Source organism: Melitaea cinxia, chromosome 20 (assembly GCF_905220565.1).
Source record: "Melitaea cinxia chromosome 20, ilMelCinx1.1, whole genome shotgun sequence".
In the NCBI taxonomy this organism is placed as follows: Eukaryota; Metazoa; Arthropoda; class Insecta; order Lepidoptera; family Nymphalidae; genus Melitaea; species Melitaea cinxia.
The window spans coordinates 13,154,452-13,168,899 of record NC_059413.1 but is presented as its reverse complement, the minus strand read 5'-3'; the positions used below and the strand labels follow the sequence as shown (position 1 = coordinate 13,168,899).

At 34.7% G+C, this 14,448-nt stretch overlaps 1 protein-coding gene across 1 annotated transcript; it reads left to right on the top strand.

Annotated features, from left to right (window-relative positions):
• Positions 1-11,146: 11,146 nt before the first annotated feature.
• On the top strand, positions 11,147-13,435 carry LOC123663290. Its single transcript, XM_045597979.1, has one exon. The coding sequence runs from the start codon at positions 11,147-11,149 to the stop codon at positions 13,433-13,435; it is 2,289 nt and encodes a 762-aa protein (XP_045453935.1).
• The last annotated feature ends 1,013 nt before the right edge of the window (positions 13,436-14,448 follow it).

Below are 14,448 nucleotides of genomic sequence, written 5' to 3'. Positions count from 1 at the left end.
CCATTTTGACAATTAGCGATCTTTTATAATATTTGTTGTATTTAAATAGTATTAACTGATATGAAACCAAGATTATTTTGATAATTTTGTCGTAATCTATACTAATTACAAATAGAAGAGATTGGATTTTTTGTTTTATTGCTTATAAATTCAAGAAATACTGGACTAATTTTAAATATTGTCTCACCAGGAGAATACTACGTTATCATTATATGGACTACTACATTTTAACGATAGATAACAGAAAAGCCTAAATCGTGCAATCCACGCATGTGAAGCCATCGGCGAAAAGCTAGTCTTTTACGTTTTTTAATTTCTACTGCGCTTTCTACTACTCTTCTACATGCTACGTCTATGCATTTATTTTGATTTTTATTTTTAAACAAATTTTGATATTGGTTTCCGCTATCTTTAAGAGATTTTTAACCGACTTCCAAAAAAGGAGGAGGTTCTCAATTCGACTGTACTTTTTTTTATGTATGTTACATCAGAACTTTTGACTGGGTGGAGCGATTTCGACAAATTTTCTTTTAATCGAAAGGTGGTGTGTGCCAATTGGTCCCATTTAAATTTATTTGAGATCTAACAACTACTTTTCGAGCTATATCTAATAATGCGTTTTTACTTGACGCTTTTTTCGTCGACCTACGTTGTATTATACCGCATAACTTTCTACTGGATGTACCGATTTTGATAATTTTTTTTTTTTGTTGGAAAGGAGATATCTCAAGTTTAGTACCGTGATAAGGAAACCAGGATCTGATGATGGGATCCCAGAGAAATCGAGGGAACTTCTTGAAAATCCGCAATAACTTTTTATTAGGTGTACCGATTTTAATGATTTTTAATTTAATCGAAAGCCGATGTTTATCATGTGGTCACATTTAAATTTCATCGAGATTTGATAACTACTTTTTGAGTAATCTTTGATAATGCGTTGTTACTTGACTATTTTTTCGTCGATCTACGTTGTATTATACGATGATATATATATACGATGTAATTGAAGTCGGTTTTTTTTTTCGTTTGCGAGCAAACACAATTATCGTACATTCTTAAGGCAACGCACATGCAATACTTTTGGTGTTTCATATAATATTGTACTCAAATATAAAGGAAATCGTTATAAGAGAACAACTTAGAATAATCTCAGTAAACTCTAACTGCATTTATGTACATACATAATTATAAAATTTAAACGTGTCTGAAATGAAAATTATAATTAAGGTACTAAATCTTATTATCTACTGGGGATGGTTGTAGTACTCAGTAGTTTCAAAGAAAAGCGTGGGGCGTAAAAGCGATACACCGCCAGCGCGAATGTGAATAGTGATTCGGTTGAAAGAATAATTTGCAAATTGAAGTTGCTTAGAAACAACGACATAAATATTACAGGTGTATGCTTGTTGTAATTCAAAGTGCATTTTAATAGATCAGCTATTTTTGGCTTTAGATTTGCTGATTCATATAATATTGTGGATAGGGTCGATAAACACGCTTGCGATGCTTCTGGTGTTGCAGGCGTCTATAGGCTACAATAATCGCTTATCATCAGGTAAGCTGTACGCTTGTTTACCGAACTTATTTTTATAAAAAAAACTAGCTGACTCGGCAAATGTTGTCTTGCCGCTAAACGCTATTTAAAAATAGAGGTCGGTGGTAGAAGGATGAAAATTTAAGGTTGTATGTATTTTTCAACGCCAAATCATAATACAATAAAAAAATAATTTATTTATTTAAAATTTAAAAAAAAATTAGATGTGGACTACGCTTAACATTTAGGGGGATGAAAAATTGATGTTATTCGATTCTCAGAGCTACCCAATATGCACACAAAATTTCATGAGAATCGGTCAAGCCGTTTCGGAGGAGTTTAACTACAAACACCGCGACACGAGAATTTTATATATCAGATGATAAACCTTTGATATACATTTAATAATTAATAACACTTCTATTTTGTTTTGGTTTAGTTGTTCCTTAAAATAGTTCAACTGTGGTTCTGGGATGTCAGATAGTATGTAAATGTATATATCAACATATAAACTAACTCTAACGAACTTTTTTTTCTAAAATTTACCATTTCTACTTTAATCTATTAATAGTTGGAATGTTGTAAATCTGGAGTTTACAAACTACTAAAAAAAACACTACTAAACTACCTAACTTAAGCAAAACCGGGAGCTTGTCATGTAATTAGTCCATATTAAAATTAATCTTTTATAGCCAAAGCATATTATTGATTCATTCATTCATTCATATTAACAAATGACAAATATTTGTCGGTTTACTACTGCCTAATGAAGAGCCTTTTTTTAAAGTTTGTTATATAAAAGATATCTGTATATGCTGTGTGGCTACGTCATCAAAGAATATAGTCACCCCCTCTCTTTCCGTGGGTGTCGTAAGAGGCGACTAAGGGTTAACACAGTTCCACTACTACCTCGGAACTTAAAAAGCCGACCGATGGCAGGATAACCATCCAACTGCTCGCTTTGAAATACACAGGCCGAAGACGGGCATGAGCCTCTTCGGTGTGACAAAACCAGCCCTGCGGTCACCAATCCGCCTGCCCAGCAAGGTGACTATGGGCAAAACACTTGAGTTCACGCCATTTTTGGTGTGAACTATTTCAAAATAAAAGAAATAATAGATTTAAGTATTGTTTTAAACGTACGTAAAAAGTTACATTCATTAAGTTTAATAATTCTAAAACTCTTTTTTTTTTTTTTAATACATAGACTAGCGCTTGACTGCGATCTCACCTGATGGCAAGTGAAGATGCAGCCTAAGGTGGTGCGCGCTTGCCTAGAAGATGCCTATTCACTCTTGATTTAAAGATACCCAAGTTATTCTTAAACTCATTTAACGTTAACAAAATATGGTAAAAAATCAAATGTGCTTTAGACCAGAATTTTAGATATGTTATATATTATAATTATTTAAAACTTAAACAAAAAAACCTAAACTTAAGAAGCCGACCGATGGCGGGATAACCATCCAACTGCTGGCTTTGAAATACACAGGCTTCGGCCTGTGTATTTCGGACGGGCAGCAGCGCTTTGGTGCGACAAAGCCAGTACTGCGGTCACCAACCCGCCTGCCCAGCGTGGTGACTATGGGCAAAACACATGAGTTCACGTTATTTTTGGCGTGAACTTGTGGAGGCCTATGTCCAGCAGTGGACTGTATAGGCTGTAATGATGACCTTTCAATAAATTTTATACCTACTATCCAGGTACATATATTACTATCAATGATATCTTAAGAGATAAATAAGGTGATAGGAAAAAATAATTTATTTATGAAATTAATATTTGTTATCAAATTAATTCTGATAACATTAGTAACGCTACGAATAATAGCTATTTAACATAACCCAAAGAAGAAGAATGATTATCTAAATAAAACAACTTTTTCGGATTTTATCGCAGTTTATTAGATTTTTCACATTTCCTACGTTTCGAATACTTTACAGCAACCATTTTCACGGGAGTGTTTCGATAAAATCCGAAAAATTTGTTTCATTATAATGGGTGAAATTCGCGTAAACATTTGAAAACTGTAGGTTATCTAAAGCTCTAAGATTCTAGAGACTAATAATACGTTACTTACTAGAAATTAATAGGAGTCGCAGAAAACTACTGATAAGAAAAGTACGCCATTCCAAACCAATGGAAAAAATTCATAAACTTAAAAAAAATATGGACAAACGTAGCCCAAATAAATGAAGTATGTTTTAGTGCGTTCAGGACCTGACGAAGTAATGCAGTCGGTCATGCTAAAGACGGCCCAGTTCATTTTGTGCCTATTATTTTATCACTTACTGAATTAATAAAACATGACTGCGATTTACGGATTAGTGCGATATCGACGTGATGTTTATTGTAAAATTCGCTTACGTGATTCTGTGACGTTCACATTGCCTAAAATATTGATTTTCCTCGATAAGCGAAAAACGTTAATCGTTGTATAAATACAAGCATCGCTTTTTAAACTTTACTTCTGTATTTCTTTTAGTGTTGTTCTATTTTTTTTTTCTTATTATATTCAATTTTTATTTTTAACCGACTTCAAAAAAGGAGGAGGTTACTCAATTCGACCGAATATATATATATATATATATATATATATATATATATGTAATGAAATGACATTTCATTAATTGAATTTGCCGCGAAGTTAGCAGAAGCCGCATCGGAGTGACTCGCATTTCAATGACAGATGACTTGCAAATTATTTTATGATTTTATTTTTATAAAAAAACTGGTAGAAAGATAAGTGAAAAGATATAATTGATTAGGTGATATTAGTGAACTTTAATGTCGTTTCTTTGTATTTTCAGGTGAGATAAATCTGTAATTCTTATAGTTTTTCGTAATATGGTAAAATTAAACGTGTGTTAAATAAAACTTTGTATTTTCAGAGAAACAATTTGTGTTTAACTGCGATAATCCTAATAATATATCTTATAAAACGACATTTTCGTTAACTAAATGACGATGGACCGGCTGCAATTTGAATTTACGATGATAGCTTCAAATGATGGCAAATCGAATTTACTAGCCATGACATCAATATCTACAGAAGAAGGAAAATGTTATATTTTGCCTGATGAGCTGAAGCTGGTGGTTCATCATACATATATTGTAAAAATGAACACTTTCGGTAAAGCTTTAGATTAGGTAAAACCGAATTTCGGGACCGTGGGGGGATGGGGGGGGAGAGGGTGGGGAACGCTACCCCTGGTACCACTGTCACACCTCGGAACCCCATGGTTATGGAGATATCCATGGTTAAAGTTTTGAGGTTAGAAGAAGAATGTCGAAAGTTAGAGGAACGCTTGGCTCCGGCACTACGGGAAGTGCAGCCCTTCTGCCCTTGCGTGCGAAAGCACCGCATTCTTCGCACCGCGGAGGCGCGGAGGGTGCACCACGCGCACCCTCCGCGCCTCCGCGGCACAAAAAAAAACACTCTAGGGGTAGGACAGACCAAGACCACGTGGACAGTGGGGTGCTCCGATTCGGTTTTGGGTATTTTTCGAATTTCTAAACCTATATTCTAGCACGCAATGTTACTAATTTTATTAGAATAATATGTCTGACGCGTTATTTAGTTTAAAAGTGTCGATTTGTCACACAATGCAAACAGTACGAGCTCAAAGGTATTATAATAGCTTTAAATTCTTCTTCTAACCTCAAAACTTTAACCATGGATATCTCCATAACCATGGGGTTTTGAGGTGTGACAGTGTTACCTTGTATAGATTCCCCTACACCCTCCACACCCAAAAACCCCATAATTCAGTTTTTCTAATTCGGTTTTACCTAATCTAGATCTTAGCCAACTTTCTCTAAAATAAAAAATAGCATAAAGAAAAGGCACCAAAGTAAGAAAATATGGATAAAATTGAATGAAGATCTAAAGAAAACATATATAGATGAGGAAGGTAATATGCAATTTTTAGGTCAATATTTAGAAGAAATGAGCACAAAACAACCAAAAGACAAAGATGACAGTTTGCAACATATTTTGGAAAAATTAATAGAAACTACAACCAAGAAAGAAAATCAACATAACCTAAAACATATTTCAGAGAAATTTATTATTGAAAAATTCACAAGCAAAAATCCTAATGCAAAGCAATGGATAGAGAATTTTGAAAAAGAATGTGAGCACTTTAATATAACAAAAGATGAAACAAAAATAGATATATTGAGGTTATTTTTAGAAAAATCTTGTTTGGATTGGTATAGCTCGATGATTATAAAACTAACAGTAAATTCTGAATGGAAGGAATGGAAAGACAAATTTTTGGAAACTTTTAGAAACCAAGGATGGGACATAGTCACAACTGCTCTCACATTCAGGAATAAAGAGGACTGCTAATTGATTATGCTATAAGAAAAGAACGGCTTATACTAGATATAAACAAATCAATAGACCCGAAAACAATGATAGATCTGATTGCAACAGGTCTTCGTGGGTTTATCTTAAATAGGTTAAATAGGGATGAACTCCACAACACTACTGATTTGTTCAACGAGATAAGAAAATATGAAGGTATAATGTACAAGAAAAACTCAACTATAGTAAAAAGTGGTACATTTCTTTATAAAAATAAAACTAATGAGAAGAAACCATGTAAGACTTGTGAATCTTTGGACAAAGGAATTAGGTATCATTCGGAGGAGTCATGTTGGTTCAAGAAAAATAAAAATGAATCTGAAAAGTTCTTTAAAGCCAAAAATGTAAATAATAACTCCATTATTGAAGTGGATATGAACACTGATAAAAAAAACGAGTAAGTACACCATTAATCAAAATCAAGCTTTTATTAGAAAATAAACTAGAAGTGAGCGGCATTTATGATTCAGGCTCACAGATCTCGTTAATAAATTCAAGACTGATTAAAGTAAAAGAAATGAAAGACAATGTGAATATAGCATATATAAAAATGGTTAATGGTGTGAAGAAGACGGATGGCTTGATAACAATAAAAATAAAAATCTTTGATTTAGAAGAGGAGGTGGATGTATATATAGTAGAAAATGATGATTTTGATGATTTTATAATCGGATTGGATATGATAAAGAAATTCAAATTAACCCAAAATGAGTACTTGCAGATAGAACAAAATAAAATAACAAATAAAATCGACAGGATGTCTAAAGATAACATAAATGAAGATAAGAATATAAAAACATATGCAATAAATTTCAATGAACACATAGAAACAGAGGAATTTGTTAGTATGACAGACCATTTAGATAATAAAAAGAAAATTGAGATAGAGAAAATTCTAAAGGAATATAAAACAATTTTTGCTACGGACAAGTATGATATTGGATCAGTTAAAGATTATGAAGCTCATATAGATTTACTAGTAAATAGATACTGTAGTAAGAGACCATACAGATGCACAATAGAGGATAAATTAGAAATTGAAGAGCAAATATCCATGTTACTAAAGAATAACTTAATAGAAGAATCCTACAGTCCTTTTGCTGCACCAGTGACATTAGCATATAAAAAAGGTGAAAATAGAAAATCCCGCTTATGTGTAGATTTCAGAGAACTGAATAAAATTGTTGTACCTCAAGCTCAACCTTTCCCACTAATAGATGATTTGATTATTAAAACTAGAAATTGTAAGTATTTTACTACACTGGATATAAACTCAGCATTTTGGGCAATACCACTACAGGTAGAAGATAGAAATAAAACAGGATTTGTCACACAAGATGGCCACTACCAGTGGACCTGCCTCCCTTTTGGCTTGAAAACATCACCAGCAATTTTCCAGAGAATTTTAAACAACATTCTAAGAAAGCACAATCTCACAGAATATTCCGTAAATTATATTGATGATATTTTGATATACTCGTCCACCTTTGAAAAACATATAAAACACATAAGAAATGTATTAGAGGCAATAATAAAAGAAGGCTTTAGATTGAAATTTAAGAAATGCACCTTTGCCTCAGACTCAGTAAAGTATCTTGGCCATGTAATTCAGAACAATTCGGTAAGACCACTTAAAGACAATTTGATTTCAATAAGACATTTTCCAACGCCAAAGACGCAAAAGAATATCAGACAATTTTTGGGAAAAATCAACTTCTACCATGAATACATACCAAGAAGCGCAATTATCTTAGAGCCATTACACAATTTATTAAGAAAAAACGAAAAGTTTGTGTGGTCAGAGAAGTGTGAAGAATCATTTAATCAAATCAAAAGATATTTATGTTCTCAACCAGTATTGGAGATATATCACAAAGACTTACCAATAAAAATCTTTACAGATGCATCCATAGAGGGCATCGGGGCAATACTAAAACAAACACAACTAGACGGTAAAGACAAACCGGTGGCATATTTTTCAAAAAAGTTGAACGAATCTCAAAAACGAAAAAAGGCTATATATTTGGAATGTTTTGCTATGAAAGAAGCTGTTAAATACTGGCAACATTGGCTCATTGGAAAACAATTCACTATCTACTCAGACCACAAACCTCTAAATCCTGTATTAGAATCAGAAGATAACAAAGAGGAACTATTGAAAATAGTTAATTTAATATAAATAAAAGATATAGTTGAAGACCAAGAAAAAAATGAAGCAATAAAAGAAAATAAACTAAATCTTGTACACAAAAATAAAATTTACTATAAAAAAATAAAGAAACATGAAAAAATTATCCTCTCGGAAGAATTTAGTAAAAAACCCATAAAAAAGGTGCATGAAGATTTATACCATATTGGGATCAGACAATTGCAAAAAAAAATCAGTTCAATATACACAGCTAAAAACTTAACAAAAAATATCATAAATATTTGTAAAAGTTGTGAAATATGCTTAAAAAATAAATCAAGATCTGAAGGAAAATTTGGTTTAATGTCACAACTGGGACCAGCCACAAGGCCATTTGAGATAATGTCAATGGATACTATTGGTGGCTTTGGAGGCTCTAGGTCAACAAAAAAATACCTACACCTTTTAGTAGACCACTACACAAGATATGCATTTATTGCGACTTCAAAAACACAGAATGCAAACGACTTTATAAAACTAACAAATAGTGTGTTAGAGACAGATGAGATTGGAATGATTCTGACAGATCAATATCCGGGCATCAATTCAAAAGAATTTAAGCAACATTTGCAAAAGAATAATATTAAACTAATTTTTACAGCTGTGAATACACCATTCTCGAACGGCTTGAACGAAAGATTAAATCAAACAGTAGTAAATAAAATAAGATGTAAAATAAATGAGAAAAATAATAAGAGAACATGGACAACAATAGCAAGAGAATGTATACAGAAATATAATAAAACAGAACACTCCATTACAGGCTTTGCACCAAAATATTTACTAGATGGTACGAATGTCAGTATTCTACCAAATGAATTAAAAACAACAGAAAGGGAAGACAAGTGGATGGCTGATAGAAGATTGGCATTAGAGAATACAATAAAATCCCACAAGTATAACAAGAAAATATTTGATAGAAATAGGAAAATGCAAGAGTTTAATGTAGGAGACAGTGTATATGTAGAAAATGGAAATAGATTGAATAGAAAGAAATTAGACGAATTAAAAATAGGACCTTTTAAGATAGTAGAGAAAATATCGAACTCCATTTATAGGATTGAGACTGATAACAGAAAAACAGAATCAACTTTATTTCACATAACAAAATTACAACCTGTCACAACAGAAGCTGAAGAAGATGAAGTAGAAGAAAACTAATATGAAGATAACTTAGAATTTTCGCTCTTAGAGGGGGAGATGTAATAAAATGACATTTCATTAATTGAATTTGCCGCGCTTCGCGCGTGTTGCGGTTGTCTGTGGAAGTTAGTAGAAGCCGCATCGGAGTGACTCGCATTTCAATGACAGATGACTTGCAACTTATTTTATGATTTTATTTTTATAAAAAAACTGGTAGAAAGATAAGTGAAAAGATATAATTGATTAGGTGATATTAGTGAACTTTAATGTCGTTTCTTTGTATTTTCAGGTGAGATAAATCTGTAATTCTTATAGTTTTTCGTAATATGGTAAAATTAAACGTGTGTTAAATAAAACTTTGTATTTTCAGAGAAACAATTTGTGTTTAACTGCGATAATCCTAATTATATATATATACATACATATATATATATATATATATATATATATATATATATATATATATATATATATATATATATATATATATATATATATATATTCACATTTATTACCACATCACATTTATAATATTGATCGATGATCTACGTAAGATTGCGGGCGTAGGCTTGATGAAGATTGCGGAAAACCGGCTTAATGCCCAAAAATAATAAGTTGTCTGGTGCGAACTTGGGAAGGTCTATGTCCAGCTGTGGACTACAATAGGCTCAACTCACTGACTGAACGGAATTTATGTACGTAAACATTTCAACGATTATTTTAATTTACGTACATAGAAATATTTAGCACATTAAAATCGGGTAAAAAAAAATCAAGATGGCGGCGGCTAGATATGCTAGGCTCCATACAAAAATGTTCGAACCCATTTACGTTCCATGAATTGGGCGATTGGCGACCTTATGATTTTTTTAGTTAGTCTTAAAAATGCAAGCTTTCATAATAATAATAAAAAGCCGTACTTAAAATGGAAAATTTGGCTAAAATCGGTCTTCAAAGACAGCAAGGTAGAGAATTCTTAAACTTAGCCTATTGATTAAATAACTGTGTTTGCAGGCAAACGAAGAAAAACCGACTTCAATTATATCGACAAGTAATACAACGTAGGTAGACGAAAAATTAGTACGTATTATCAAAGATTACTCCAAAAGTTGTAATCAGATCTCGGTGAAATTTAAATGTGACCACATGATAATCATCGACTTTCGATTAAATTAAAAATCATCAAAATCGGTACACCCAGTAAAAAGTTATGCGGATTTTCGAGAGTTTCTCTGGGATCCCATCATCAGATCCTGGTTTCCTTATCATGGTAGCAAACTAAGGATATCTCCTTTCCAACAAAAAAGAATTATTAAAATCGATTCATAAACGACGGAGTTATCCCCGAACATACATTTAATATATAGTTAGGTGTTACCGACCCCCCACCATCAAGACTCTATAGTTGGGTGTTACCGACCCCCCACCATTAAGACTCTATAGTTGGGTGTTACCGACCCCCCACCATCACTCTGTATAAAGCGATAGCCGTTCTAGGAATGGGTTTTTCTGCTTCTCGGCTCCGGTGGTGTTCGACGCGACTTGTGTAGTGTAATAGTGATAATTTGATCTAAATCGGCGTATTATTTGTAAGTACAATCTTGCATAACGATCTGGTGATTTATTTTGTAAATAATTAGATTCTAAGTGAGGGTATTTTTGTTAGCTATCTTTAATTTGATTTTAAATAAATAATTGTTAAGTTTTTTGTTTTTTTTTTAATACTTTCCACTCCTGAATACTAAATTCAGAAGTGGGATTTATACCTTTATTTTGCCCACATCATAAAGTAAATTTTGAAAAGTACCCACACTTATACAAATAAAACACCAGTTCATTTCTCTTTCATATCCTACAGATTTATTTGTTGCTATTTTTCGTATTTGTGATTTTATTATCGTTTTCGATATGTCTGATATCGGAGCAAGTTCGCGTGACAAGTCGCGTCGACACAAAGCCAATAGTAGACGAGATAGACGCACATCTCACTCTCGTTCGCATCCAATAGACAGTTCGGGCGAGCCTGGAACGCCTTGTTATCGATCAAATAGGTCTCCTGCTTGTTCGCCTCATGATGAAAATAGGCCGCGTTCTCGTTTACATTCAAAAAATAAGTCTGACGACCCTAAGTCACATTCTTATCGACGCGGTAGGTCCCGTACTCGTGCGCCTCGATACAATGTAGATAGATCCCCTTCTCGTTCGCCACCCAGGCGCCACTCGCGTGATAGATCTCGGTCACGTCGTTATTCTAGAGGCAATTCATCGCATAGGTACTATAGAGAAAGCGACAAACTGCAACACACTTTGAACTCGATTCTTTCTCGAATAACTACGCTCGAAAGCGATCGTGATACAAATAGAACGGCAGGAGTTAGGGATGGTACGCAAACGTTAACGCCAGTGCAGAATAATCTAACTGATTTAGCGTCCCGTGAAAAGTCGATTGATTTAAATGATCCGTTACTACCCTCAAATCCAAATGCAGTTTCCAGTGTCCACCTGCCTGATAGCATAGCAAATGACAGTACTACGAACGATAACAACCACTTATCGTTACCATGCGAATCAGCCGTAACTGATTCGACGCGTGCTCTTACGGAAGCAATTAAATCACTAGGCACCGTTAGGAACCAAAACTACTTTGTCTCGAATTTTGACCCTATGGTAAACGATATAGAGGTATGGTGTGAAGAAGTCGATAGGGCGATGCTAACGAACAACTGGGGAGATGCAGAGTGTTTGTCTCGGGTTTCAGTATGTCTTAAGGGTGATGCATGCACGTGGCTGAACGAATGGGTGACTCATGACAGGACCTGGACTAACTTTTGTCGGGAATTTAAGTCCTTGTGTCCGCGTAGGTTAGACTACGCAAACTTTTTATATCAAACTATGCAAACAAACTCTGATAAGTATAGTTCATATGCCGAGTATGCTAGGAGAACCTTATTACGCCTTAAGATAGTTAAGGGGCTTAGTGACGAATTACGAGTACTGATTGTCATACGAGGTATTACAGACGTCCAGGTGAGGGCCGCAGCAACGAACGCTGGGTTAAATTGTGATAACCTGGTTAACTTTCTATCAATTTATGTCAAGCCCGCTCACATTAAGCATGATCAACGTAGTCATCATCCCAGAAAACCTCCTAATAATTATAATAAGGTGAAATGCTTTAAGTGTGGGCGGACAGGGCATAAAATTCAAGAGTGTAGGTCTACTAGTGGTAGTTTCGCGCCTAATCGGGCCCAAACGTCAGCACATAATTCAATTACTAACGGCGCAAGTGTAGTATGCAATTTCTGTAAAAAACCGGGCCATTTAGAATCAGCTTGTTTCACAAAGGAAAGATCCAATTCTCGTAACACTCGGAACGTAAATCTATGCGAGAAACCCTCGTTAATTCGGCAACCTCGAGACTCTGACTTGACCACTGCAGTTGTACAGGGTATTCCTATCGATATCCTTATTGATAGCGCTGCTTTAAACATCTCACTAATTTCTAGTGATGTATTAAAACATTTTTCGTGTGAAAGAAAGACTACTCGTTGCACTCTGAAAGGCATAAGCGACAAGGTAGTCATATCTGATAGTTATGTAACGCTGACTATTGAGTTTGACGAGATTACAATTGAGGCTGACCTTGTTGTGGTTCCGGGTTCTTGTATGAGCTCCCCCATCGTAATAGGTACTGATATCCTTAATCGCGATGGTATAACTTACGTGAGGACAAAGGACAGACAGTACTTGACACGAACATTAGAGCGCTGTATACACTCGACAACATCTCAAAAATCAGAAGTAATTAAAACGCCCCTCCTGGGCGTTGATCGCGAGTTACTTTTAGGGATAATTACTGACTTTTCTGACTATTTGATTTCGGGTACCGCGTCAAGTATTGTCACTACCGGAACTATGCGTATCGAACTAACCGACAGCACACCTGTTGCTTACCGTCCTTACCGATTGTCATATTCCGAAAAACTAAAAGTTAGAGAAATAATTAAAGATCTAAAGAGTAAAGGTATCATTCGCGATTCAAAATCACAGTATGCTAGCCCTATTATATTGGTTAAAAAGAAAGACGGAAGCGACAGGATGTGTGTCGATTATCGGGCCTTAAATAGACTCACGGTTAGAGATCGATACCCTTTACCACGTATTGACGATCAAATCGACAGGCTGGGTAACTTTTAGCACTTTACAAGTTTAGACATGGCCACCGGTTTCCATCAGATACCGGTCGATGAAGAGTCAATACATAAGACCGCTTTTGTGACGCCGGAAGGCCACTTCGAATACACTCGTATGCCATTTGGCCTTACAAATTCGCCGATAGTATACCAGCGAATCATCAATAAAACTCTTTCAAAACACATTGAGGCTGGCAATGTGCTTGTCTATGTCGATGACGTTTTATTGATGAGTAATTCTATTAATGATGGCTTAAAGTTACTTAAAGATGTCCTGAAAACACTGACTGAAGCTGGGTTTTCTATAAATTTGGGAAAATGCTCTTTCTTATTTACCGAAATTGAATATCTGGGGCGAATTATAAGTCAGGGACAAGTTAAGCCGAGTCCCTCTAAAATAAAAGCACTTGTTCATTCTCCAATTCCCTCTAACGTTAGACAGGTTAGGCAATTTCTGGGTCTGGCCGGATATTTTAGGAGATATATCCCCAATTACTCGACAAGGGTTTCTCATATCAAATTTACTTAAAAAAGATGTTCTTTTTAATTGGGGGTCTGACCAAAAAAGAGTTCGACAAGAAATTATTTCTATTTTAACAAGTTCTCCTGTCTTGTCAATTTTTGACCCTAATTTGGCTACTGAAGTGCACACGGATGCAAGTAGCATTGGTTACGGCGCTGTAATGATACAAAAAGATACCGACGGTAAGAAACATGTAGTGGGTTACTTTAGTAAGACAACTCAGGGCGCGGAAGCCAAGTATAATTCTTATCAGTTGGAGACATTAGCAGTCGTGAGAGCATTGGCACATTTTCGCCATTATTTAGTTGGTTTGCAATTTAAAGTTGTTACGGATTGCAATGCTCTTAGGGCCACTGAGAAGAAAAAAGACCTGCTTCCACGAGTCGCTAGATGGTGGGTCTATTTACAAGATTTTACTTTCACTATCGAGTATAGAAAAGGAAATCGTATGGCGCATGCCGACTATCTAAGCCGAAACCCCATCTCTGCCAATG